A 27,254-nucleotide genomic window follows, 5' to 3' on the forward strand; every position below is an offset into this window, starting at 1 on the left:
GGCCTATTACGGTTACAGCACCGGTACAGGAGCCGCCCTGGGCTTGTTTTGCTCAGGCGCTTACAACCTCGGTGGGCCAGTTAGCTCCGCAGCCCGCTTTTCCGCCGATGGGTTTGTCCCAGCAGTCAGTGGTGTCGTCACCCATGCAGGGTTTCCAACGAAAATTAGTGTTACCCCACAGTCTCCCTATTTCCCCGCTCCCGGTTTCTCAGGAGCCGGCGTGGGTTAACTCCCTGACGAGTTCTGTACAGCACTTGTCGGATGTGTTGCAAGGGGAGTCTGTGATGCGGCCACATAAACGGCTGGTGGCGTCTCTGTCGGCTCCTTATGAGGATGACGAGGGGACGTTTGATGATGGGGAGATTCTGGATCCTTACGATCAGGAACCTCTCCATACTAAGGACGCTGACACTAAGTCCAAGGTATATATTCCTGGACTTATTCGGGCAGTCCGCACAGCCTTGGTGATTGAGGAGGAAGTTCCCCCAGCGGCTAAATCCAAGTATGCCTTTTTTAAAGATGTGAAGGGCGATGCCACAGTCTTTCCTCTTTCGGGTCAGTTAGTGGACCATTTAGAGGAGGCGTGCAAAAGATACCAGCCGCAGAGGCGCCTGGCAGTGGCTTATCCGTTCGCGGATAATTATTTTGCAAAGTGGGAATCCCCTCCACAGGTGGATTCTCACGTGACCCGTCTTGTCCGTAGTGCCACATTGCCGATGCCATCCATGTCCTCCCTTAAGGATGCTACGGACCGCAAGGTGGAGATCTGCCTGAAGTCCGCTTATTCCCTTGCGGGGGGGGCAGCACGGCCGGCTATGGCCATTTGCTGGGTTGCCAGAGCGATGGAGCGCTGGGCGGATTCATTAGAGGCGTCTTTTGATTCCGACTGTCCAGCCGAACAGGCGGAGTTGATTTGTAATCTCCGTGATTCGGCCTTAGACATTAGTACTCTGGTGTCTAGAATTTCTTCAGCAACGGTGGCTGCTCGTCGCACCTTGTGGCTGCGATCCTGGAAGGCGGACGCAGATTCCAAAAAGGGTTTGGAGGCGTTGCCATTTACTGGAGAAGTTCTCTTCGGTCCGGATCTGGACAAGATTGTGGCCACGCTGGCGGCAGCCAAATCGGCTTGTCTCCCGTCGGCCGCTGCTCCTTCTGGTTCTGGACCATCGTCCTTTCGGTCTTATAGGGCCCAGGGCAGGCCCAAACCACAGTCTTTTCCTCGACAGGCTGGCCCTAAGAAATCGGCCAAGCCCCGGAAGCAGGCATGGAGTACCAGACGTCCGGCCCCTAAGCCAGATGACAAGCCTGCGGCCTGATGGTCCGGACCTCCCTTTGGGGGATCCCAAAGTGGGAGGCCGCCTGCTGCAGTTCGCCCAGTGTTGGTCGGTCACTACGACAGACACTTGGGTTCTCGAGGTGGTCTCCCAAGGGTACGCCCTCTCTTTCCGGCACAGACCCCGGCTCGATTCTTCACCACGGGTCTACCATCAGACCGGAACAAGGCTACGGAGCTGCGAAAGGTATTGCACACTATGCTCCAGGCTGGAGTTATAGTGCCTGTTCCATTCTCCCAGAGGGGCCAGGGTTTCTATTCAAATCTTTTTTTGGTACAGAAACCCAATGGGTCGTATCGTCCGATTCTCTACCTCAAGGCTCTCAACAAGTCTTTGCGGGTTCCGAAGTTTCGGATGGAGACCCTACGGTCCATCATTCTGGCGCTGGAACCTGGGGACTACATGGTGTCATTGGACATACAGGACGCTTACCTGCATGTCCCTATTCTTTTGCGCCATCAACAGTTCCTCAGGTTTGCAATCCGCAGCGACCACTTCCAGTTTCGGGCGTTACCTTTTGGCCTGGCGACAGCACCACGTGTGTTCACCAAGGTGATGGCGGTCATGGCGGCTTCTCTGCGGCTGCAGGGAGTCCGCATGTTGCCGTACTTGGACGACCTTTTATTGGTGGCAGGATCTCCCGAGCTCCTTCTACGCCACTTGGACCTGACCATTGCACTACTGCAACGTCACGGCTGGCTAATCAACTGGCAGAAGTCCACTCTAATCCCGTCTCGGCGGATTCTGCACCTCGGAGCCTTATTGGGCTCGAAACAGCAAAGGATCTTCGTGACGGGGGAAAAGATCTCTGCTTTACAGTCGAGGGTGCGCAGTTGACTGCACAGCCGCCGGGTGTTTCTACACTCGGCGATGAGGTTACTGGGCTCCATGGTGTCGGTGTTCGACATGGTGGAATATGCCCAGTTTCACTCCAGACCTCTGCTGCAACTGATCCTGTCCAAGTGGAACGGGCTGCCTCAGTCTCTGAAGTCCCAGACGATTGTGCTCACCCCGGAGGTTCGCCTGTCCCTTGCCTGGTGGTTACAGACGACCCATCTCAGCAAGGGACGTCCGTTCTGGGTTCCAAATTGGGTCCTGTTGACAACGGACGCCAGTCTTCGGGGCTGGGGAGCAGTTTCGGGTCCACACTTATTCCAGGGCAGGTGGACGCCGACAGAAGCGGAGCTTCCAATCAATATCTTGGAACTCCGTGCAGTCTTCAATGATCTCCAGCAGGCACATCGGTTTCTCCAGGGTCGTCCGGTACAGGTCCAGTCGGACAACGCTACCACCGTGGCCTACATAAACAGGCAAGAAGGAACCCGAAGTCGGACGGCTCTCGTGGAGGTCTCTCGGATCCTGGTATGGGCGGAGCGCAATCTTCCAGCCATATCTGCGGTCTTCATCCCGGGAGTGCTAAATTGGGAGGTGGACTTTCTAAGTCGCCAGGACGTTCATCCGGGGGAATGGTCCCTGCACCCGGACGTTTTTCAACTGCTGGTGGACAGATGGGATCTTCCAGAGATCGACCTCATGGCGTCCCGGCACAACAACAAGTTGCCGGTGTACGGGTCTCGCACAAGAGACGAAGGGGAGTCTCTGGTTGATGCTCTGTCCGTCCGGTGGACGTTCCGGTTCGCATACCTGTTCCCTCCGGTCTCCCTTCTTCCACGGGTAATCCGGAAATTCAAACAGGAAGGAGGGACGCTCCTGTTGATAGCTCCCGCGTGGCCCAGACGGCACTGGTTCTCAGACCTTCAGGGTCTGTCCGTGGACAGTCCTCTGCGGTTGCCGCTACGACCGGACCTTCTGTCACAGGGTCCTTGTCTTCACCCGGACCTGACTCGGCTGTCTTTGACGGCGTGGCTGTTGAGACAGCCATGCTGAGGTCCAGGGGGTTTTCCAGCTCTGTGGTGCGTACCATGTTACGAGCTCGGAAGCCGTCTTCCGCGAGGATATACCATCGCGTGTGGCATACGTTCTTCCAGTGGTGTCGACCGAGAGGTCATGCACCGCGGGAATTTCGTCTGTCTCGGATACTCGCCTTCCTACAAGCGGGACTAGATCATGGGCTTCGCCTTGCTTCTTTGAAGGTACAGGTTTCGGCCCTATCTGTCTGGTTTCACCGTAGGATTGCTACAATCCCGGATGTGCGCACCTTTTATGCAAGGTGTTCTCCGCATTCAGCCGCCCTTTGTTCCACCTGTGGCGCCTTGGGATTTGGCTGCGGTCTTGAGGGCTCTCCAGGGACCGCCGTTTGAACCACTGGGCTCAGTGGATCTTAAATGGCTAACAGCTAAGACTGTTTTCCTTCTGGCTATTGCTTCGGCCAGACGTATTTCTGATTTAGGGGCTCTTTTTTGTAAACCCCCTTTCTTGGTTTTTCATGGGAACAGGGCAGTGCTCCGCACTCGGCCCGAGTCTCTTCCCAAAGTTGTTTCCCAGTTTCATGTTAACGTGGAAATCGTTGTTCCGGCCTTTAACTCACCTGGTCTGTCAGTGGGTGAGGCCTCTTTGGATGTCGTGCGGGCCTTAAGGACTTATGTTGACCGCACTTCTTCGTTTAGGAAGTCGGACGCCTTGTTTGTCCTCTATGGCTTCCGTAAAAAGGGTTGGCCTGCTTCAAAGCAAACTTTGGTTGCCTGGATCCGTATGGCTATTTCTGAAGCTTATCTTCATGAAGGCCTGCCGGTTCCTCCTTCTGTGAAGGCTCATTCCACTAGGTCTGTGGGTCCTTCGTGGGCAGCTCGACGTGGTGCCTCTGCAGTCCAGATCTGAAAGGCTGCTACGTGGTCCTCTGTCCATACCTTCGTGAGGTATTACAGGTTTGACACCTTCGCCTCTCAGGATGCTTCCTTCGGGCGGCGGATTCTCCTTTCTGCACAGGAGTGTCCCCACCCTTAAAGGATACTGCTTTGGGACATCCCCAAGGTATCCTGTGGATACCCTATGGACCCTGAAGTAGAAAATATGAGATATGGTAAGAACTTACCCTTGTTATCTCTATTTCTACGAAGTCCATAGGGTTCCACAGGACTCCCGCCCTGTCGCACCTGTGCTGCAGATGGGCTTTGCTCTGGTCACCGGTTTTTCCATCTACCTCTGGTGAGAATGTGATTCTTGTGTGTGTCCAGATCTTTTTTCTCTCTCTTCCTTCTCCTCCTCCGGCCTATGGCTTGGTAACTAACTGAGGTGCCTTGGCTCGGGGGCGGGGTATAGGAGGGGGACGCTAGTGCATCCTGGGAGGCTGAAAGCTTAACTCTATGGTGCCCGATGACTGACGTCACACCTATACCCCAAGGTATCCTGTGGAACCCTATGGACTTCGTAGAAATAGAGATAACAAGGGTAAGTTCTTACCATATCTCATATTTTTTAACGGCCGTTAAAGAGGGGCTTGGGTGAAAAGGGGAGGCTAATTGAATAGCCTCAGACGATAAAGCCCGATGCTACCTACCTTTTTTTATCCCCGTTAATGGCCCTAATTGAAATCCTCCCTAATTCTCTCACAGAGATTTAAGCAGTATTAATTTCTCTCACAGAGATTTAAGCAGATTTATTAAACACACATAAAGAAGTCAAAAATATGGATCTATTGCAAAAAATTCATATCAGGATCAGTTTATTAGAAGAAAGAAAAATAAAATCCGATCGATAAAAAAAGGTGGAATAAGGTGATTAAAACTTAGCTCTGATTGACATATGTAATATAGCTCTTCATAAATTTGTATAGTGTGTGTTTATTTTCTCCTAATGTTTTGGGTCGGGTACGGGATGCCAGAGGTCAGGATGCTGGTGGTCAGAATACTGTCAGCGGCTCCCCGACAGGATTAGGTATGTATCCTAACCCCTAACACCGTATAGTACCTTGAGGCTGCATTCCATTAGGTTGAAATATCCTGTTCATTGTTGATGCAATTCACACTTGTACACTCTACCTATTGCCCTTGCAGAACTCAACCAGCATTGTAATGCTGACAAAAAATTCCACACATGTTATCATTCATAGACTGAATTTATTGAGCCATACAGAATGAACACTGATGCACGTTTCGCAATCGTATTTTTCAAGGCACGACATCGTATACTGAAACAGACACAATTTTTATATAGCATTTCTTTTATCATTTGCGTTTCTAGGTGCTAACTGTCAGAGAAAGGTATTCGCCTAGAGAGTGCAGCCTGGCACTGACTGGCCTAGAGCTGACTGACACTATGAAAGGGAGACCCCACGCTGTATGTTTTTCCTTGCCCTGGTCCTTGTCCACCAGCCCTGGTTGCTAAAGCCTAGTGCCGAAGTGAAAATTTCAGATGGTTCTAGCCTATAGTAGCCTATGAGCTACATTTTGCAAGTTTCGGAAGAGGTGGCTCCAGCTTGTGCATGTGCCAACTTCCGTAGGTGCAGTACCTCATCTGAGGGGACAAAACAGTTAGTAATGTGAGCGCAATGCAATCATATTACTTCTCATTGATGTTTCAGAAATGATAAATCCGGGGAAGTAAAGATTACTACTTAGTATGAACTGTGGCGATTAGAAATCTTTATTTTCAGGGGCTGGCCACAAATAATCAAAAATATGCTCCTTTGCCTCCCTGATTTTTTCCACTATCACCCTAGACTTACAGGGATTTTCAGATATTTTTTTCTTACAAAAATATATATACAAGACTGCATGGATCCAATGGAACTTTGCTCTTCTTTACACAGACATGTCATTTTTTTGGCCAATTTTGTATCTTTTATTTAAAACCACCACTTGGTAATTCTGGTAGCTTCTATACTTCTAATGGGGAAAAATAAGGATGCTGTTTTTTGGTCTAAAGTATAGTTCAGTCTAGTTTTTGTGGAGATCTTGGTAAATCAGCAGGATGCAATAATACTGAAAAATCGCAGCAATCCCAGCAGGTTTTCAAACCTCCTTCTTAGTATATTTCCCCAGTTAGATAAAAATGCATCTTTTACTGGTGAATTTGTCTGCTAGTTAAAGCTTGGCTCTGCTGGTCCTGTAATACAGAAACAGCAAACTAACTCTACTAGCTAACTTTAAACGGTGGTGGGGGATGAGCGTACAGAGTGGTCTGCAACTTCTTGTGATTGGTCCTCTTGCTTACACGGTCAGAGAAAAATTTCTCTTGGGCATGAGAGAAATGAAGGAGTACGGCTGTATGGAGCAGCCTCTAGGCCAACTTAGGAAATTGTTTCCCACATGGAGTCACATTGTGGTGCACTTTTATTACCTTGTTCTTTATATATGGAGCAGAGAAGTTTTGGAGCTCCCCTCTTACCATGATCATTCACAATACAGCCCCACCCTTTTTTCTGCTATAGTTTTCATGGTGGGATGGCACTGACTCTGAGTTAAGGTGAACCCCACTCCTGCACGTGCATGCTAGGTAAGACACTGCAGCCATATAAATGGAAAATATTTTTTTGGAGGACATAAAATTATAAAAAATTTATAAAATCTAGCTTTTTACAAAAATATTGCAGATAAATATTTTAAATTTATAGGCTTATCGAACGTAAATATAGGGCCTGATTGAATTGCACTCAGGTTAGAATGCCGATGCATATCTAGAGATTTTTAGCAAACTGCACATACTATACAAGCAGTGGCGTAACCAGGGCAGGTCGGCCAGGGCTCGTGCCCTTGGCGCTATTGGGCCGCACCGCCGGTCCAGGTCCGGTAAAGTCTGTGTAGTGCGAACCGCAGTGAGTGCAGTCCGCACTACACTGTAACACACAAACGCCGGCGCTGGGTAGTACACTCGTACTACCCAGCGGCGGTGTGTGTTGTTCAGATGCCAATGAGAGTCAGACAGACTCTCATTGCCTGCTGCACCCACTGCCAGGCTGGAGCTCACTCATGAGCTCCACCTTCCAGTGCCTGCGGTGGCTGATGGGTGAGACGTCATGAGTACCCACAGTACCGAGCGGGAGGATGGAGGAGCAGACAGCGGCGGGCGTGGCAGGAGCTGGGATTCAGGTGAGTGTTTTGTGTATGTATGTCTGTGTGTGTGTTATATATGTAAGGGCCACTACTGGCCGGGGGGCACTGTATAACTACTGGGGGCACTGAATGGGGGGACCACTACTGGGGCCACTGTATAAGGAGCACTGCATAGGGGAGATCACTACTGGGGGCCTGTATAAGAGTGACCACTACTGGGGGCACTGCATACTGGAGGTACTGTATAAGGGGCACTACTGGGGGCCTGCATAAGGGGGACCACTACTGGGGGCACTGTTTAAGGGACATTACTGGAGGCACTGTATAAAGGATACCACTGGGATACTGTATAAGGGGGTCCACTACTGGGGGCACTGCATAAGGGACACTACTGTGGGCACTGTATAAGGGTGCACTACTGGGGGCACTGTATAAGGGACAAAACTGGGGTACTGCTACTGGAGACATTGCATAAGGGGCACTACTACAGTGGGAATTGCAAGAGGGGCACTACTACTGGGGACATTAAGGTGCATAGGGAATGTTCCCAGCGTGATGAGAAACGGGAGTGTGTCATGTTGACATGCTCCCGTTTTTCAGTGGCTACGCCCCTTGTAGCATATGACTTTTCGGTGCACGCACATGGGGGTGGGGGGAGCGGCTCTGTTTTATTTATCTTGCCCATGGCTACAAATACCCTAGTTACGCCACTGATCCAGAGACCTGGCAACAGAGAGTACGCATGTAAGAGAAACGTTCTGTAGGTGTGTTGTAGGTTGTGCATATGTATAGTGCACACCAAATTAGAGTTGCTAAATTTAAAAAATTAAAATTACGGGACACACTGGGGGTGTGGCTAAATAAAAGAGGTGTGGCCATACCCACAAAAGTTTGAAAAATTCTATGCGCGACAAGCTCAGCATAGGGTGGCTCAGGTGTGCAGTAAGTGTGTGTAGCCTGGCTGCATTATGATGCCCGCAGTGCCTGCCGCTCACACGCAAAGTATCGGCTCAGCCAGTCAGTTAATGTATTTTAACCAATTTCTGTTATTACTTGGTTTTGGCAAGACATTCCATTTCCCTAGAAATGTTATCATTGTAACAGAGCAAGTAATCTTATAGTGACACTCATTAGCAGATGTACATAGAAATATATTTGTGTAAATAATTGGATTATAAAAGATTAAACTCTAAAATAATACATCATTTCCATTTAAATTGCTGACTGGGGATGATTTATTCTGTTTACTCATCAAACACGTTTTCTCTCTAGGTGCTGTAGCATTGAAGAATCTGGAAATTAAAGAAAATGCTCTGGTAAGAGAACTTTACCTAGTTTATTTGTATTTTATATATTTTACAAATACCTGTAATTGATTATCTCCCTCTTTCTTTATCTCTCTCTATCTCCCTCTTATATATCTATCTAACAATATTTTATATTTTCTTTTGTATTCCTAAAAAAAAATATATCTATGTTGGCAACTAACCATGAAACAATCAGGTTCAATTACAGCAAAAGGAATTCTGGTAAAATTTGTGACTAGCCAGTTAATGAAATCCACAAATTAAATGACTATGGTTAAGCAACTAAAGCCAGAATTCTGTACATGTTGATAAAATTCAACAATGTCCAAGTACAGCATCTTTCTTATCTTTTAAGAACATAGACCATTATGAGATCATACTTGAGAATAAAATACCAATGCTATTTGTTCCTTCCTTTTTAGAGTCAATTGGATGTACCGTTTAAAGTAAAAGCAGGTCATATCGGTGAGTTAATGCCATCTGTAGCAGTTGTGATTAAGATGTATGCTTGCAGCATTACCAACAAAATACATCTCCAAAAAGGATGTATAGCAAAACTATATATATATATATATATCCCATCTGGCGGCACTCCGTGGTAGAAGAAAAAGAATCACATCAGCCGTGCTTCATAGGTATAAGCAACGTTTCAGCGCGTTGTGGCGCTTTTATCAAGCTTAATATACATACGGCAGATGGGATATATTATTGGTGTGTATGTTGTTACATACTGTGGATGGCACCCGGACTATATATTGTGCATGTTTGAACTTATGAGTGCCGGAATTTGGAATTATATATATATACCGTATTTGGCGGTGTATAAGACGACTGGGCGTATAAGACGACCCCCAACATTTCCACTCAAAATATAGAGTTTGTTATATACTCCCGTATAAGACTACCCCCTCTTCCGCACACCTTCCACACACCAAATAAAACGTAAAAGAACATCAGATTTGATTTCAACATGTTAATTTATATTCGAATGCTTATGACATGCAGGAAAACTGTCACAAGGCTGTATGTTATCAAACATGTCCAGTAAACATAAAACAGTGCAAGTTTATTAAGGAGTATGACAGGCACATCAAGAGTATAAACATTGGATCAGCCAAACCATGGGATAGGTAACATGTTTCTGGGGACGCGCCCCCTTCGTCAGACCTTGCTGAGCTCCCAAAGGAATGTTCATAAATAGTGTGAGGGTGGCTAAGACCCCTCCCCATCCTGTATTATACCAGCCAATAGTAAATGCCAGAGGCTAATTCACTAAAGCTGAATGGAACAATAAACCTATGGGAGCTACCATGCTGTTTGTTTTCTAAGCTGTTAACCAATGGGGTTTGACTGCTGGACATTTTCTATGCTGTATTGTACTGATGACCCGCCGCGGCCGCACTGGATACCGCGCGATACTGGATGGTATGTAGAATGAGGTGGGCGGGCATTGGGAGGCCACTATGGGCACCGGGCGAGTATCGGAAAGGCCACTATGGCAGCTATGTCTATCCCAACTGAAGTGCACCCGGCGTATAAGACGACCCCCCCACTTGGAGGCATGTTTTTCAGGGCAAAATAGTCGTCTTATACGCCGGCAAATACGGTAATTATTACTTTTTTCTCTATGGGAGAATTAAATTTTGTTCGATTCAACCTTAATATTAGCCCTTATAAATATATGTTTGTGTGTGTGTGTATATATATATATATATAACAGGCTTAATCCACGGCACTCAACCATCCGGGGTGCCCTTGGTATGTGACCACACCATCTACATAAAAAATATACAAACTCGGCACTCACTTGCTTTTCAAACTGCAACTCCTTTGAAAAGCAAGTGAGTGCCGAGTTTGTATGATATTTTTATGTAGATAGTGTGGTCACATAAAAAGGGCACCCCAGATGGTTGAGTGACGTGGATTGAGCCTGTCATTTATTTAAATTTTGTGGTCACACTTGCTAGGGCACCCTGTTTTTCAAATGTAAGACAAACCTTTTTTTTGTCTTTTACCAGGTGCTTATTAACTGATATCCCTGGGTGTGGTCCTGTCTCTTTAAGCCAGGACCTATTTTCATGTTTAAAATGTATGCAAGTTTGAGCCAAAGGTGGCAGACCAAGATCATTTATCTGAGAATCAGTGTAGGGACTGGTCAGATGGGAATGACCGTGAAGTGGTGGTCAGCATAACAAATGATTGAAATATTTTGGAACCAACATTCCCTGTATTCAGAGGAGTGGCAGTTTGAAAAGCAAGTGAGTGCCGAGTTTGTATGATATAGATAGATAGTGTGTGTGTATATAAAACATGAGGCTGTTTGGCTAACAGCTGAGAATGGAATGAGCCAGTAACAAAGGGCCGGATTCAGAAGTGGACCCACTGCTAATGTCAGACACAGTCAAGAGATTTTTTTTGCTACTACGCTAATGTACAGAGTCGCAGTTTCAAACTTGCACACAGACATGGAGGTCTCTTAGCGTGTTATGAAAGTGTTGTGGGCGCTTCGTTGAAAGTGGTTGCGTACACAGGCGCTCACTCACATAGGAGGCCATACTCGGATGGAGAAACTGCACCTGTAGGGTGGTGCAAGTTTCAAGGGTGCGACCGATGGTATTGTTATCAGTATTTCAGCATATATAGTTATGCAGAAATACTGATAGTATTTAGCATAGATAGTATTGCAGGCTTAAATGCATTGATCGATCTATGAACCAAAACCCCATTATTTATTTATACATTATTGTGAGTGTTTAAACATGGTGAGTGCTGAGTTTTCTGATTTTATTTTATATGTATATAAAATATATATGTATACTGTATGTATAATATATTATACATACAGTACTTTGCAAGAGTTTTAGGCAGGTGTGGAAAAATGCTGCAAAGTAAGAATGATAGATATAGAATTGTTAATAGGTTATTTTTTATCAATTAACAAAAAGCAAATACATTTTGGGCGTGACCACCCTTTGCCTTCAAAACAGCATTTTTTTTTTACCATTGACGTCTTATTTCTAGACACTATCCAATACAGGCCAGGTGTATGTAAAACTCTTGATACTGTATGGTTGACTGGTGCATCTTCACTCCAGTCTCAGCCACTAAGCTCTGTAGCTCATCCAGAGTGATAGTTGACCTCTTGGTGGCTTCCGTCACAAGTCTCCTTCTTGGTCTGATGCTGAGCTTTGATAGATGGCCTTGTCTAGTCAGTGTCTGGGCTGTATAATGCAGCCTCCATTTCCTTACAACGTATCCAACTGTGCTCACTGTGAGTTACAAGGACCTTTATTTTGTAGGCTATTCCTGTCTTGTGCATGTCTATAACTTTATTTTTCATTTCTTAATGTTCTTTGGTCTCCATGATCACAGCTTACCTTCATTTTCACAGTATGACCAATGTTCATTGAACTTTGAACTATGGGTTAAATTATCTGTAAAGCTGACCTTTTTTAATGACTCACAGGCAGAGGCTAGATGTAAATTGTTATGGCAATATCTACCTGTGTGAACAGCACAGGGGTTGAAAACTTATGCAAGCAGCATTTTTTTTTTTAATTCGCAGAGAAATAATGAATTATGAGTTTGAAAAAGGTACCTTAAAAATCTACGGGTTCACAATAAAAATACTGACTGGAACAATCTGATAAAGACACGTCTGACTTTTTAAGGGATGTAATAGTTTTGCAACCACTAGATTTAGAATATATTCTAAAATGTGTTTAATAGAATTATAGCATTTGGGAACCAATACTAGATTTATAGTAGGGGTTTGGTGCAGTACATGTAATCCTTGTAGCATTTATTCAAACTACTGTACTGTAATCTTTTCCCCATTACCTTTTTTTTTTTTAAATCCTGACAACTCCTGGTAAATGTGTCCTGAGAAACTATTTGGAAATAACTTCTATGATTTATATGTAGATTAAGATCTTTTTAATACATTAAAAGACTGGAAATATATATGTACAAAGACATTTTAAAGCAAAAACTCATCAACACATCACTAACTTAATAAGTATATTTGTGGCAACTGTGACACACTGTAGCTAGTAACAATGTGGTTCATACAAAGTACTGAACCATCTGACTAGCAGAGATATAATTACAATTTACTGATAGCATATCGATTTTAACTAAGTTCCACTCATAAGTGCCACTGATGAGTACACATGCAAGTGAATGGCACTCTTGATGAACAACAAAAGTCACCAATACTATACTGAAACAGCTGCTTACTGAATGTAGATAAGAGACAAAGAAATGGTGCTCTCTCTGGTGCACTGTTATGGGCGTGCAGCTTTTTCACAGACTGGGCTACCGGCACTCGTCCAATAAAACGGTACAATCAAGCTGGGTACACACTAGACGATGTGTGTACCCAGCGACGCCAGATGCGACTGGATGACATATTGGGCGGTCTGTACACACTGCATGATCTGGTCTATGCCCGCCTGATATGTCGTTCCCCCGCCGCATCCAGCCGTCAGACCTTTAGATTGACCTGCACTACAGGCAGATCTGAGGATGCGAAGAAACGACACATGGGAGCGCGCTATAGTGCGTACACACTGGACGATGTGGATGATTTGTTGTTCCAATTCGTCCCAGAACGACAAATCATTCAGTATATCCTCTAGTGTGTACCCAGCTTAAGCTTCCGCTGTAGCTGAGCTACTGTGGCACGCAGTGACGCTGTTATCTGCCCATTGTAGTCCCAGTATCTAAATAGACAAATGATGTAGTGCCAGACTTGATGATGAGCAGTATGTGAACAGGTGTGAAGAGCTGTCATAATTTCGGCCTTGTTTCCTCTTAGATCTTATATTTAAAAATTTAATCAAAGCAAGCACTTCCCCATTATTGCTACTATTTAATCAATATTAACCATATCTAACAGCAGAGAGTACAGTATTCTTAACCTAAGATTGCAATGCAGTAAACAAATGAGCTCTAGCCATTTCAGAGAAGCAATATGCTACTAAGTAGGAAAATACTTTATATAAACAGCAATACTCCACCTCTACGCTAAAGTGCTAAAATGGAAGCTGGCCAAGGTATACTGCAGGTGGTTTCCTCTTAAAGGAGTTCTCCCCCAATTGATCCAAAAGTGTGTGTTTGTGCGAGTGTCTGTACTTCTTTTTGGACATACAGCTATTTCCACTGGCACATTTAAATGCTTTGGTATGGAGTGCCCACCTTCTGCAGCCTAACGCTAATGCCGACATTCTGACGTCAACATTTTAACAATGCTGACATCGTAAATGTCGACATTGTGATTGTCGACCTTTTGACTACATCCCTCTGGATGACCTATGTATGTGTATATTTGTGTATATAAGCACACAGGTTTCCCTGTATTATTGAAGAGTTATATATATATATATATATATATATATATATGTATATATATATATATTTTTTTTTTTTTTGGTAACCGTACTTTTTTATTGTCCGTTCATTGATACAATGTTTCTGGAGTAGCAACTTCAGCTAACTTACATTGGCCCTGATTCAGAGCCGGACGCTCTGGCCAGAGCGCTCGCTCTGAATCAGGGCCCATCTCCATGAATATGGAGCGTCCTCCTGGACGCTCGTATAGCTGTGGGTCACCACCCACAGCATATACGAGCGTGCAGGATGATGGTCGCGATGGTCTTGACCATCGCGACCATCGAAACTGCGAGCAACAGCCTGCGGTTGAGGTTTTCAACCGCAAGGCCAGGAGTGATTTTGGCTCTATCAGAGGCCGGCTTCAGACGGTAGGCGTTCCCTTGGGAACGCCTCCGTCTGGCAGGCACGCCCCCGGCACGCCCACCAAAGGGGGCGTGCTGTCAGTCAACATCGACAGCACGCCCCCTTTGATGAGACACTCCGAGCGAAGGAAAGTCCTTCGCTCGGCGCGTCTTGCGCATGCGCACGACGGAGCTCCCTCCGTCGTGCGCATGCGCAGTGCAGACCATCGACCCACTTGCGAGCGGACAGCCGCTCGCGAGTGGGTCTGAATGAGGGCCATTGTCCATTAAACTAACAATTTTGTGTCCTTTTATAGGAAAGCTTGATCTTAAAATCCCTTGGAAGAATCTATATACCCAGCCAGTGGAAGCTGTTTTGGATGGAGTCTACCTACTTATAGTGCCTATAGCTAGTAAGTTTGTGGTGGTTTTTATTGTGATTTTTTTTCACATAGTGTGTGTGTATGTATTTGTGTACACTAATATTAATTTTATATATATATATAGATATATAATAAATTTCACATGGGAGACTTCTTTGTCAAAAAGTAAAGAATATTTGCAAAAGTGTATTAATCTATTAATTGCTGTGGAGATACTTTATTATATTGCCGTAGAGGCTTTGCTGCTTAGTTTCAATGGTAGGTGATTGCATATGATACAAGCTTGTTATTTACATTTCTACTTCAGGGTCCATAGGGTATCCACAGGATACCTTGGGGTATAGGTGTGACGTCAGTCGCAGGGCACCAAAGAGTTAAGCTTTCAGCCTCCCAGGATGCACTAGGTCCCCCTCCTATACCCCGCCCCCAGGCCAAGGCACCTCAGTTTAGTTTGGTGCCCGGCCGGAGTCGGGTGCACCTGTTGGAGTGGGGGCTAGAAGAGCCCCTGAAGCTTTTTCTTCATGCAGCTGTGGCTGCACATCTGGATGAACAGCATGGACAGTCAGTCCTGACGTCCATGCTGTCTTCCCTACACCCCGCCGGTACCAGAACGCCGGTACTGATCCGGGGATGCTGGTGGGCGTCTGGGGTCACAGCTAGCGGTGACCCCAGATGCTCCGGACCATGGCCGGATTCAAGGGGGACAGAGGTAAGCAGCGGGGTCCCGCGGTGGGTCCCCGCTGATCACATGGTCCTAAGTCCCCAGGCAGGGGGCTCCCTGGGGACTGGCTGCAGCGTGGAGCCAGGCGACCAACCTGCGCTTCCACTACCCCCTGGGACAGCGGACCGCAGCAGAGCGGTAGCGCTGCGGCGTCCCAGGGGTTAAATGCATGCCAGGGGAGCGCGCCTTCCCTGTCTCACAGCCGGCGCCTCCCCCGCTGCACACAGCCCTCTCTGCACTGTGCTGACTGGTCCTGTGTCAGCGCTCCTCCCCCAGGCCAGCTTCTCTCTGCTCCTCGGCGGCCATCTTCTCTGCAACGCATGGTGAACGCTGCTGGAAGTCTGGAAGGAAGCATCGTGGTCTGGGTCCCCCCGCATACCTCTCCTCCGCTGTGGCTCAGGTCTGTGTATGCAGCGCTGTGTCCTACCAGGCCCTGTGTCTGTGTAGTTGAGTGATCAGCGCTGTTAGTGCAGGAATTGTTATTTCTCTGCATTGTATGTGACTGTGCTAGCGCTGCCTGTAACTATTCTTCACTAAACTGTCAGCTTTATTACTGTCCCTGTTCTTTCTGCTAAAGCCCTTGCGGTGCGGTGCTGCAGGGTGGTCTCTCGCCTATTTAATACTTAATTGGTGAGAGAGGTCACATACGTGGTGCCATCATGTCTGAAAGTGATTTTCCCCTCCGGCTAGTGTACCACGTGCAAAGTACCGTTAGCGGAGGGGGAGGGTAGCGCGGAGGGCCTTTGCCGGCAGTGTTGTCCATGGCGCGGCCTATTACGGTTACAGCACCGGTACAGGAGCCGCCCTGGGCTTGTTTCGCTCAGGCGTTAACAGCTTTAGTGGGCCAGTTAGCTCCGCAGCCCGCGTTTACTCCGATGGGTTTGTCCCAGCAGTCTGTGGTGTCGTCACCCATGCAGGGGTTCCCACGACAATTGGTGGTACCCCACAGTCTCCCTATTTCCCCGCTCCCGGGTTCTCAGGAGCCAGCGTGGGTTAACTCCCTGACGAGTTCTTTACAGCACTTGTCGGATGTATTGCAAGGGGAGTCTGTGATGCGGCCTCATAAAAGGCCGGTGGCGTCTCTGTCCGCTCCTTATGAGGATGACGAAGGGACGTCTGATGATGGGGAGATTCTGGATCCTTACGATCAGGAACCTTTCCATACTAAGGACGCTGATGCTAAGTCCAAAGTATATATTCCTGGACTTATTCGGGCGGTCCGCACAGCCTTGGTGATTGAGGACGAAGTTCCCCCAGCGGCTAAATCTAAGTATGCCTTTTTCAAAGATGTGAAGGGCGATGCCACAGTCTTTCCTCTTTCGGGTCAGTTGGTGGACCATTTAGAGGAGGCGTGGAAACAACCTGGCAAAAGATACCAGCCGCAGAGACGCCTGGCGGTGTCTTATCCGTTCGCGGATAATTATTTTGCTAAGTGTGAATCCCCTCCACAGGTGGATTCTCACGTGACCCGTCTTGTCCGTAGTGCCACATTGCCGATGCCATCCATGTCCTCCCTTAAGGATGCTACGGACCGCAAGGTAGAAATCTGCCTGAAGTCCGCTTATTCCCTTGCAGGGGGGGCAGCACGGCCGGCTATGGCCATTTGCTGGGTTGCCAGAGCGATGGAGCGCTGGGCGGATTCATTAGAGGCTTCTTTTGAATCCGACTGTCCGGCCGAACAAGCGGAGTTGATTGGCAATCTCCGTGATTCGGCCACCTACATCAACGAGGCGGCTCTAGACATTAGTACTCTGGTGTCTAGAATTTCTTCAGCAGCGGTAGCTGCTCGTCGCACCTTGTGGCTGCGATCCTGGAAGGCGGACGCAGATCCAAGAAAGGTCTGGAAGCGTTGCCGTTTACCGGAGAAGTTCTCTTCGGTCCGGATCTGGATAAGATTGTGGCCACGCTGGCGGCAGCCAAATCTGCTTGTCTCCCGTCGGCCGCTGCTCCTTCTGGTTCTGGACCATCGTCCTTTCGGTCATCTAGGGCCCAGGGCAGGCCCAAACCACAGTCGTTTCCTCGACAGGCTGGCCCTAAGAAATCGGGCAAGCCCCGGAAACAGGCATGGAGTACCAGACGTCCGGCCCCCAAGCCAGATGACAAGCCTGCGGCCTGACGGTCCGGGTCTCCCCTTGGGGGATCCCAGGGTGGGAGGCCGCCTGCTGCAGTTCTCCCGGTGTTGGTCGTTCACTACGACAGACACTTGGGTTCTGGAGGTGGTCTCTCACGGGTACGCCCTCTCCTTCCGGCACAGACCCCCGGCTCGATTCTTCACCACGGGTCTACCATCAGACCGAAACAAGGCTACGGAGCTGCGGAAGGTATTGCACACTATGCTCCAGGCTGGAGTTATAGTGCCTGTTCCATTCTCCCAGAGGGGCCAGGGTTTCTATTCAAATCTATTTTTGGTACAGAAACCCAATGGGTCATATCGTCCGATTCTCAACCTCAAAGCACTCAACAAGTCTTTGCGGGTCCCGAAGTTTCGGATGGAGACCCTACGGTCCATCATTCTGGCGCTGGAACCTGGGGACTACATGGTGTCATTGGACATACAGGACGCTATGGCGGTCATGGCGGCTTCTCTGCTGCTGCAAGGAGTCCGCATGTTGCCGTACTTGGACGACCTGTTATTGGTGGCAGGATCTCCAGAGCTCCTGTTACACCACTTGGACCTGACCATTGCACTGCTGCAACGGCACGGCTGGCTAATTAACTGGCAGAAGTCCACTCTAATCCCGTCTCGGAGGATTCTGCATCTTGGAGCCTTATTGGACTCGGGACAGCAAAGGATCTTCGTGACGGAGGACAAGATCTCTGCTTTACAGTCAAGGGTGCGCAGTTGTCTGCACAGCCGCCGGGTGTCCTTACACTCGGCGATGAGGTTACTGGGCTCCATGGTGTCGGTGTTCGACATGGTGGAATACGCCCAGTTTCACTCTAGACCTCTGCAGCACCTGATCCTGTCCAAGTGGAACGGGCTGCCTCAGTCTCTGAAGTTCCAGACGATTGTGCTCACCCCGGAGGTTCGCCTGTCCCTTGCGTGGTGGTTAAAGATGACCCACCTCAACAAGGGACGTCCGTTCTGGGTTCCAAATTGGGTCCTGTTGACAACGGACGCCAGTCTTCGGGGCTGGGGAGCAGTTTCGGGTCCACACTTGTTCCAGGGCAGGTGGACACCGACAGAAGCGGAGCTTCCAATAAATATCTTGGAACTCCGTGCGGTCTTCAATGCTCTCCTGCAGGCACAGCGGTTTCTCCAGGGTCACCCGGTGCGGGTCCAGTCGGACAATGCTACCACCGTGGCCTACATAAACAGGCAAGGAGGAACTCGCAGTCGGGCGGCTCTCGTAGAGGTCTCTCGGATCCTGGTTTGGGCGGAGCGCAATCTTCCGGCCATATCAGCGGTCTTCATCCCGGGAGTGCTAAATTGGGAGGCGGACTTTCTAAGTCGCCAGGACGTTCATCCAGGGGAATGGTCCCTGCACCCGGACGTTTTTCAACTACTGGTGGACAGGTGGGGTCTTCCAGAAATCGACCTCATGGCGTCCCGGCACAACAACAAGTTGCCGGTGTACGGGTCTCGCACAAGAGACGAAGGGGCGTCTCTGGTGGATGCTCTGTCCGTCCGGTGGACGTTCAGGTTCGCATACCTGTTCCCTCCGGTCTCCCTTCTTCCACGGGTAATCCGGAAATTCAAACAGGAAGGAGGGACGCTCCTGTTGATAGCTCCCGCGTGGCCCAGACGGCACTGGTTCTCAGACCTTCAGGGTCTGTCCGTGGACAGTCCTCTGCGGTTGCCGCTACGACCGGACCTTCTGTCTCAGGGTCCTTGTCTTCACCCGGACCTGACTCGGCTGTCTTTGGCGGCGTGGCTGTTGAGACGGCCATGCTGAGGTCCTGGGGGTTTGCCAGCTCTGTGGTGTGTACCATGTTACGAGCTCGGAAACCGTCTTCCGCGAGGATATACCATCGCGTGTGGCATACGTTCTTCCAGTGGTGTCGACCGAGAGGTTATGCACCGCGGGAGTTTCGTCTGTCTCGGATTCTCGCCTTCCTGCAAGCGGGACTAGATCATGGGCTTCGCCTTGCTTCTTTGAAGGTACAGGTTTCGGCCCTATCTGTCTGGTTTCACCGTAGGATTGCTACAATCCCGGATGTGCGCACCTTTATGCAAGGTGTTCTCCGTATTCAGCCGCCCTTTGTTCCACCTGTGGCGCCTTGGGATTTGGCTGTGGTCCTGAGGACTCTCCAAGGACCGCCGTTTGAACCACTGGGCTCAGTGGATATTAAATGGCTAACAGCTAAGACTGTTTTCCTTCTGGCCGTTGCTTCAGCCAGACGTGTTTCTGAGTTAGGGGCTCTTTCTTGTAGACCCCCTTTCTTGGTTTTTTCATGGGAACAGGGCAGTGCTCCGCACTCGGCCCGAGTTTCTCCCCAAAGTTGTTTCCCAGTTTCAGGTTAACGAGGAAATAGTTGTTCCGGCCTTTAACTCACCGGGTCTTTCCGTGGGTGAGGCCTCTTTGGATGTTGTGCGGGCCTTAAGGACTTATGTGGACCGCACTTCTTTGTTTAGGAAGTCGGACGCTTTGTTGTCCTCTATGGCTTCTGTAAAAAGGGTTGGCCTGCTTCAAAGCAAACTTTGGCAGCCTGGATCCGTATGGCTATTTCTGAAGCTTATCTTCATGAGGGCCTACCGGTCCCTCCTTCTCTGAAGGCTCATTCCACTAGGTCTGTGGGTCCTTCGTGGGCAGCTTGACGTGGTGCCTCGGCAGTTCAGATCTGCAAGGCTGCTACGTGGTCTTCTGTCCATACCTTCGTGAGGTATTACAGGTTTGACACCTTCGCCTCTCAGGATGCTTCCTTCGGGCGGCGGATTCTCCTTTCTGCACAGGAGCGTCCCCACCCTTAAAGGATACTGCTTTGGGACATCCCCAAGGTATCCTGTGGATACCCTATGGACCCTGAAGTAGAAAATATGAGATATGGTAAGAACTTACCCTTGTTATCTCTATTTCTACGAAGTCCATAGGGTTCCACAGGACTCCCGCCCTGTCGCACCTGTGCTGCAGATGGGCTTTGCTCTGGTCACCGGTTTTCCGTCTCCCTCTGGTGAGAATGTGATTCTTGTATGTGTCCAGATCTTTGTTCTCTCTCTTCCTTCTCCTCCTCCGGCCTATGGCTTGGTAACTAACTGAGGTGCCTTGGCCTGGGGGCGGGGTATAGGAGGGGGACCTAGTGCATCCTGGGAGGCTGAAAGCTTAACTCTTTGGTGCCCTGCGACTGACGTCACACCTATACCCCAAGGTATCCTGTGGAACCCTATGGACTTCGTAGAAATAGAGATAACAAGGGTAAGTTCTTACCATATCTCATATTTTATACTGTGTTACGTATTAACACGTGTTATGGCTTGGGAAGTTTACCTTCCATGAGATGCCCTTTTTCATTGGTTTAAATTGCATTTTTCATTTACTTTTAACAACTGACTAAGCATACACATGAAAGTATATATTTATGTAAGAGATGCTGAATTCGTGCCCCCTTTATTCTTCATATGGCTTTTTCCTTTTACGTAAACCAGGATTACATTTCATAATGTTAAGTGTATTTTGGCTGGGAATTTAAAATTGCCTATTTCTTGACTCATTATTTCCTTGTCTTTTCATTAGTATTCTGATCTCAATTATAGAGTTTTACATTTTTGGATGTAAAACTAAGAGGGGTATCCAATTAGCCCCGATATTATTTCCGGGGTGAAAATCGGGGAGTTTTTCTCGACCGATAATCCCTGTTTTTCGCTGATGTTCTTTTCACCATTTCATATTCTTTTGGATGTGTTCTCGCCATTGCGGGGGTGAAAAAAAACAGTTTTTGTGGATAATTTTTTGGAACACATCAGGTCCCGAAAAAAAAACCCCACTACGTGCTGGTGTCGGCCAGCACTTCGGGGCCAATTGTATAGCCTTGCGACGATGCATTTGCAGAACTACTTTAACGCAGCTAATTGGATACCGCCCAAAGACTTAAAATAATTTCTCCTTTTAAACCTGAATATCCAACTATGGCTGCATTCTTTACTATGTTATAAAAATGTTCAGTGTCTGATCTGTTGTAATATGTGCAATTTTCAGGTATAAAATATGATGCAGAAAAAGAGGAAAAGCAGTTCTTGGAAGCCAGACAACGGGAACTGCGGCGAATCGAAGACGCTAAGCAGAAAGTGGCTGACCAGGGTAAGGAATAGGTTTTATGTATTAACCTTCTAATAAATACACATTTAGGGAAAATAACGAGCAGAAATGTTTGTTAGTTGATATAATTTGGCAAGCAGTGCTCTGGATGAAATGATTGATACACATTGCAAACTGGATGCCCTATTACTGTAAACTTTTTTTTTTTCATTTAAAAAGCACCAATAAAACAGACTGAAGAAAAAATACACTAATAATCTGTATGAGTATCAGAAAAACAGCTCACTAATACATTCAAAGAGGAGCAAAAAAATTAAGCTAAATATAATGCTTCAGAAATATCACTGTTTTTTTCCAGTTTACTCTTACAATCAAACTAACATTGTGCACCAATGCCCATATTAGTGCACTTATGGCCACAGGACAACATAAGGAATACCACACAAATGCATAAAAAGGTACTATTCAGATGTGTCCTCATACATCTAGCCTCCTTGCACATTAAACAGCCTTCTACTCGTGCCATGCCGTGGCGTGACTCGGTAGTGCTGAGCGTCTTTTTTGTGCGACTTTTTACCTACAAATGCGTATTATTCACACAGTGATGTGAATAGTTAGCACTAGCATCTTCTGCTGATTATAATGATATGCAGCATGCCTATATTCTGTGCGTCTGCGGGTGTATCTGCATGTTAAACACTACGTTACAGTGTTTACAGCCACTGACACTGTAATGTAGCATTTCACATGCAGATACACCCGCAGTCACACACAGAACATAGGCATGCTGCATATCATTATAATCAGCAGAAGCTACTTGGGCTAGCTATTTACATCACTGTGCGAGCAAGACGCATTTGAAGGTAAAAAGTTGCAGGAAAGACGCTCTACACTATCGAGGCACACGGAGCTCATAGATGGAGGGTAGATGCATGTGAACACATCTGTAAGTAAGGAAGCAAGTAGGGGAGGTAGTTACCCTGTCCAGATCTAGAAACCATGCATCTGTTGATTGCTGTTCCCAGGTAGGTGAAGTGCTGGCTATGCATTGCTTAATGTCTGCATATGCTCCACTGGGCTAGCAGCAGAAGCAAAGCTGAGAACTCCAGTCTAAGTGAACGCACAGTAATCAGAGAGGGGGCAGCAACAAAAAGGCAGCATCTAAGAGGCCATGGGGGCAGGAGATAAGTCTGAGACCAATATTAATAAATACGGAGCTCCAAGCCGCAAACGCTCCAGTGATTCACGTAATAGCTGAACTGAGATTCAGGTAGCAGAGGCACAATAACCACAAATAATCCAACCACATTGATCACAAAGCTCCATGCTGTATGGTGGGATCTGTGGTTGGGTAGGAGCACGACAGTGAGAGATGAGGTGAGTCCCTGCTGTCAACAATAGTAAAGTCAGAATGTAATAGCGGGTAAGCTTCCAACTCACATGGGTGAGCGATATATAGCTAGACCAATTAAGCAGCAACAGAGCAGGCCTAGGAAACGTGAAGTCAGATAGAGAAGACTTGTAGTTATGCAAGGCTGGATCAGCCAATGGGAGCAGAAACCATCCTGATGAAATTTTGGGCCCAAACAATATGGAGGGCCGTCATGCAGTCCCCTTCCATTTTTCCCAGACTCTGGCAAAAATACTTAGTATACCGTGACAAATTCTCACACAATACCTAGATCATTAGTAGGCATCTAATAATGCAGGATACAGTTGAAATGAGCCGATGGTACTGGATTTTGAGTTCAAGTCCTAAAAATGTGGCCACTCTAGGTGCCCCACCTACTGGAAGTCTAACCTTCACTTTCATTTATGTCCTTTCACAACTTTGTAAATGATGCATGATATAGACTAGTAAAGTCTATTTATCCATCAGGTGGACAGTTGAAGATATATTAATAGCTTATGCATTAATATTAATGGTCAATGATCAGACAATGATCTGGTGAACGATATACTCTCTGCTGTTGTACAATTGTGATGTCACTCGAAAGAGCCACCTCCCAAAATATGTTAGTGTGTGAACTCATTTATGTGTTTACCATTCACAGCAGGGACCGTTCTGTCACAGTTGTTCTACAGCAGCACTCTTTTCCACCATTACTTTTAACTGCACCATCACATGGTGCCCAGTTGTCTGATTTTATTAGTCTGTTCTGAATAGCACATATATCACATAAGTAGCGTGTTTGGAGCTACGCATCCCTGATGATATCCCACTGTAGGGATTACAAGTTTGAGATAGATGGAATTTTAGGAGGACTTGTGCTATTATTGTCGCCTTTACCAATGCTTTATCTACAGAATGGGCAGAGTACATTTTTATACCATACTGTGTTTGACATATTCGTGCACTCTTTTTAAATACCGTTTTTTTATTTTTTAAATTAACCTTTTTAAATCAGTTTGACATTGCTCAATAATATGTATAATGTTGGTGATCATTATAATTTGCTGTTTATTATTTTGTTAAAATCTCTTGTTCAGTTTGTGTGACAATCTTTATGTTGTTTTATTTTCTTCTATGTTACAAAACCAATAAAAAAAAGTTGATTTAAAAAATAGTCTGTCATCTATTTATACTACTGTATATTACCAACGTTGTTGCAATTAATATTATTTTTTCTTTACGCAGAAAAGGCAAAAGAAGAAAAGCAGGATACCTTTGCAGAGAAACTAGTAACTCAGGTTATCAAGAATCTTCAAGTGAAGATCTCCAACATTCATATTCGATATGAAGATGATGTGAGTACGACACACCTGTACTTCTTACTACTGTATGTCGGTGATCATTGTAATGAGCAGCAGGAGAGTTAATTTCTTTTGGAAGGCATTCAATATTTGTTCAGGTTCACTCATACCATGCCACAGCTGTGCCATTGTTTAAATGTCACTTAATATATCATTTCAATCTATCGCAGCTCAGGTGGCATTACTTACATGCAAAATAATGATATTGTGATATTTGTCTAAAGTAAAGCATAGTTCTAGGTATTTAAGCTTTTAAACCACACAAAATATAGTTATAAAATTAGTAGTCCACCTTCATTTTAGTGAAGGAACACGCTGACACCTGATTGCAGCTGCATGCACATGCTGTTTGGTAAAAGCAGAAAAGATTTACGAAGGCCTGAAGTTCTCCTGGTTATTTATTTGGCTAGAACGGAGTGGACGTGGCACCTGATTGTATGACTGCATCTCCAGTTCAGTCAGGAGCTGCATACACTTACTCATTCTTTTCCTGGCATATTTGAACCTGTCTACAGTGCTGGAAGCTCTCTCTCTTTGCCATCAGTTGTAAAATCACAATTCATAGCCAATAATCATCAAACAGTGTTTTGGGGATTATGTGGAAAACTGTAGTTTCTCCACATAATTTTTCCTTACAGAAGTGCTGCATTACCTTTATAAGGGGGGATGTAGTCAGCATCCCGGCGTGCGGGATGCTGACTGTCTAAATACCGGCGCCGGAATCCCGACAGCGCTGGTATCCTGGCTCCAGTATCCCGACCGCCGGCATCCTGAAGGTGAGTATCAGGGGTTAGGGGAGGGTTACGTTTAGGGTTAGGTTTAGGCACTAGGGGGAGGGTTAGAGTTAGGCACTAAGGGGGGATGGTTAGGTTTAGGGTGAAGTGAGGGGGAGATTAGGTTAGGCACTAGGGGTGGAGGTTAGGTTTAGGCATCGCGGAAGGAGCGTTAGGGTATGGGTTAGGGTTAGTGATAGTATACTTACCTACTGCTGTCGGGATTTTCACTGTCTGGATGCCGCTGTCGGTATTCTGACCAGTGGCATCCCGACCGAGGGCAACTCATACCCAACCATTATAAGGGGTTACCCCAAAAAGTACAGTCCTTGTGCGTCATAATTTATAGTAAGTTAATATAGAGCAAACAAGGTAAAAAAAAAAAAGCATATATGCATGTACTGTATTAATAATTATATTAAATACATTTATTTTTCTCAAGATCACAAATCCTGAGTGCCCCCTTTCATTTGGAGTCTCGCTTCAAAACCTCAGCTTGCAGGTATGTACATGTCAACATAGACTTCTTTGTTTCTGCAAAGCAGCTGTATATATTGCTATTTAAACATTTGATATGATAAGGTGGTTTTAATGTATCACTCCCTTTGTTCACCGTACATCCACTGCTTCTGTTAATCACAAAGTGTCAAGAAATATTTTTCCAGGTTAGGCGCTAGCTCAAAGGTCTAAGGGCCTCATTCAGAGGCGGTTGGAGGATGCAAGTGGTCGCTCAGAAACTGGGCTGCCACTTGCATCCTGACCGGCCGCCTCTGTTGCGGTCGTTAGGCTGTGGGTTAACACCCACAGCTCTAACGACCGCTCCGGTGATGGTCGCGATGGTCAGAGACCATCGCGACCATCGAGGCTTACGACGAGACCCTAGGGTAGGGTCTCCCTTGTCGTAAGCCCCGGAGAGCTTCTGGCTCTGTCTGAGCCGGAAGCTCTCCACTGACATCACTAGTGATGTCAGTGGGGTCGCCCCCAAACGGTAGGCGTTCCCATGGGAACGCCTCCATTTGGGCTGCCACCCCCCCGGACCGCCTTCCAAACGGGGCGAGCTGTCAATCAACACCTTTGGATCGAGACCCGCTACAACCGGCGCTGTCGGTCGTAGCGGGTCTCACGCATGCGCGCGCCGGCGTGCGCATGCTCTGTGGGGGGCCATCGACACGGTCCGAGCGCATCGGCGCTAACGACCGGGTCTGAATGACCCCCTAAGTGGGGGCAATGCAGCTGTCAAGATAAGAGAAATGTGCAATATCCCAAAAATATGAACTAATACATTTGACTGCGCAAAATGACCACAGACAGCATCAAATTACAATCATGTCTCAAATGTTTACTCAATAAACATATAGCATTTATTACATGAAAAAGGGAGAGAAAACTTGTGAAACAAACACTAAACAATACAGTAGATCATATATGTTAAAATATTACACTGATAAAACAATATGCCTAGTACATTAAATAGACCACTGAATGATTGATAAAATCGTTAGGATTCCAAGAAATAAAGGTAGCACGCTATGTGTAGGTCAATCTCCAGCTGGCAACAAGTGATGTTTAATGGTAATGTTGTGGTAAAAGTGATTATATGGCAATTGGCGACGGCGAACACTTCACAGAGGCATTTCCATAGCAGTTTTATAGTCCTGATAATGTCTTTATTAGAATAGGTAAAAGGGGGCTGTGAAGACAGCCAATAAGCGCTTACCCCATGGGCTTTAATGGTGGGATCCGGCGGTTATTCAATTTCATTCCCACCATTGAAGTCTATGTAGGAAGTGCTTTTTGGCTGAGAGAGTCAGGGGCTTGCCTCTCTCAGCCAATGCACGGTCCGCCCATAGATTTCCATGGGAAATACCATGCCTGAAGCCTCATTTGGTACTTAGAATGTCTGCACTTATTTACACATACACACATCAGCCATAACATTAAAACTGCTTGCCGAATATTGTGTAGGTCCCCCTCGTGCCACCAAAGAGTTCTGACCTGTCAAGGCATGGACTCCACAAGATTTCTGAAGGTGTCCTGTGGTATCTGGCACCAATTCATTAGCAGCAAATGCTTTAAGTCCTGTAAGTGGTTCCTCCATGGCT

At 46.9% G+C, this 27,254-nt stretch overlaps 1 protein-coding gene across 1 annotated transcript in view; it reads left to right on the forward strand.

The window, feature by feature from the left end:
- Nucleotides 1-27,254, forward strand: part of VPS13A (vacuolar protein sorting 13 homolog A) — a 314,889-nt gene that overhangs the window by 30,970 nt on the left and 256,665 nt on the right. Inside the window, 6 exon segments of the mRNA XM_088464073.1 lie at nt 8,558-8,601; nt 9,015-9,057; nt 14,645-14,740; nt 21,566-21,667; nt 24,264-24,373; nt 25,595-25,654. Coding sequence (XP_088320199.1) covers nt 8,558-8,601; nt 9,015-9,057; nt 14,645-14,740; nt 21,566-21,667; nt 24,264-24,373; nt 25,595-25,654 — 455 coding nt within the window.

The sequence above is a fragment of the Taudactylus pleione genome, unplaced genomic scaffold (assembly GCF_031769625.1).
Source record: "Taudactylus pleione unplaced genomic scaffold, aTauple2 ptg001573l, whole genome shotgun sequence".
NCBI classification, from domain to species: domain Eukaryota; kingdom Metazoa; phylum Chordata; class Amphibia; order Anura; family Myobatrachidae; genus Taudactylus; species Taudactylus pleione.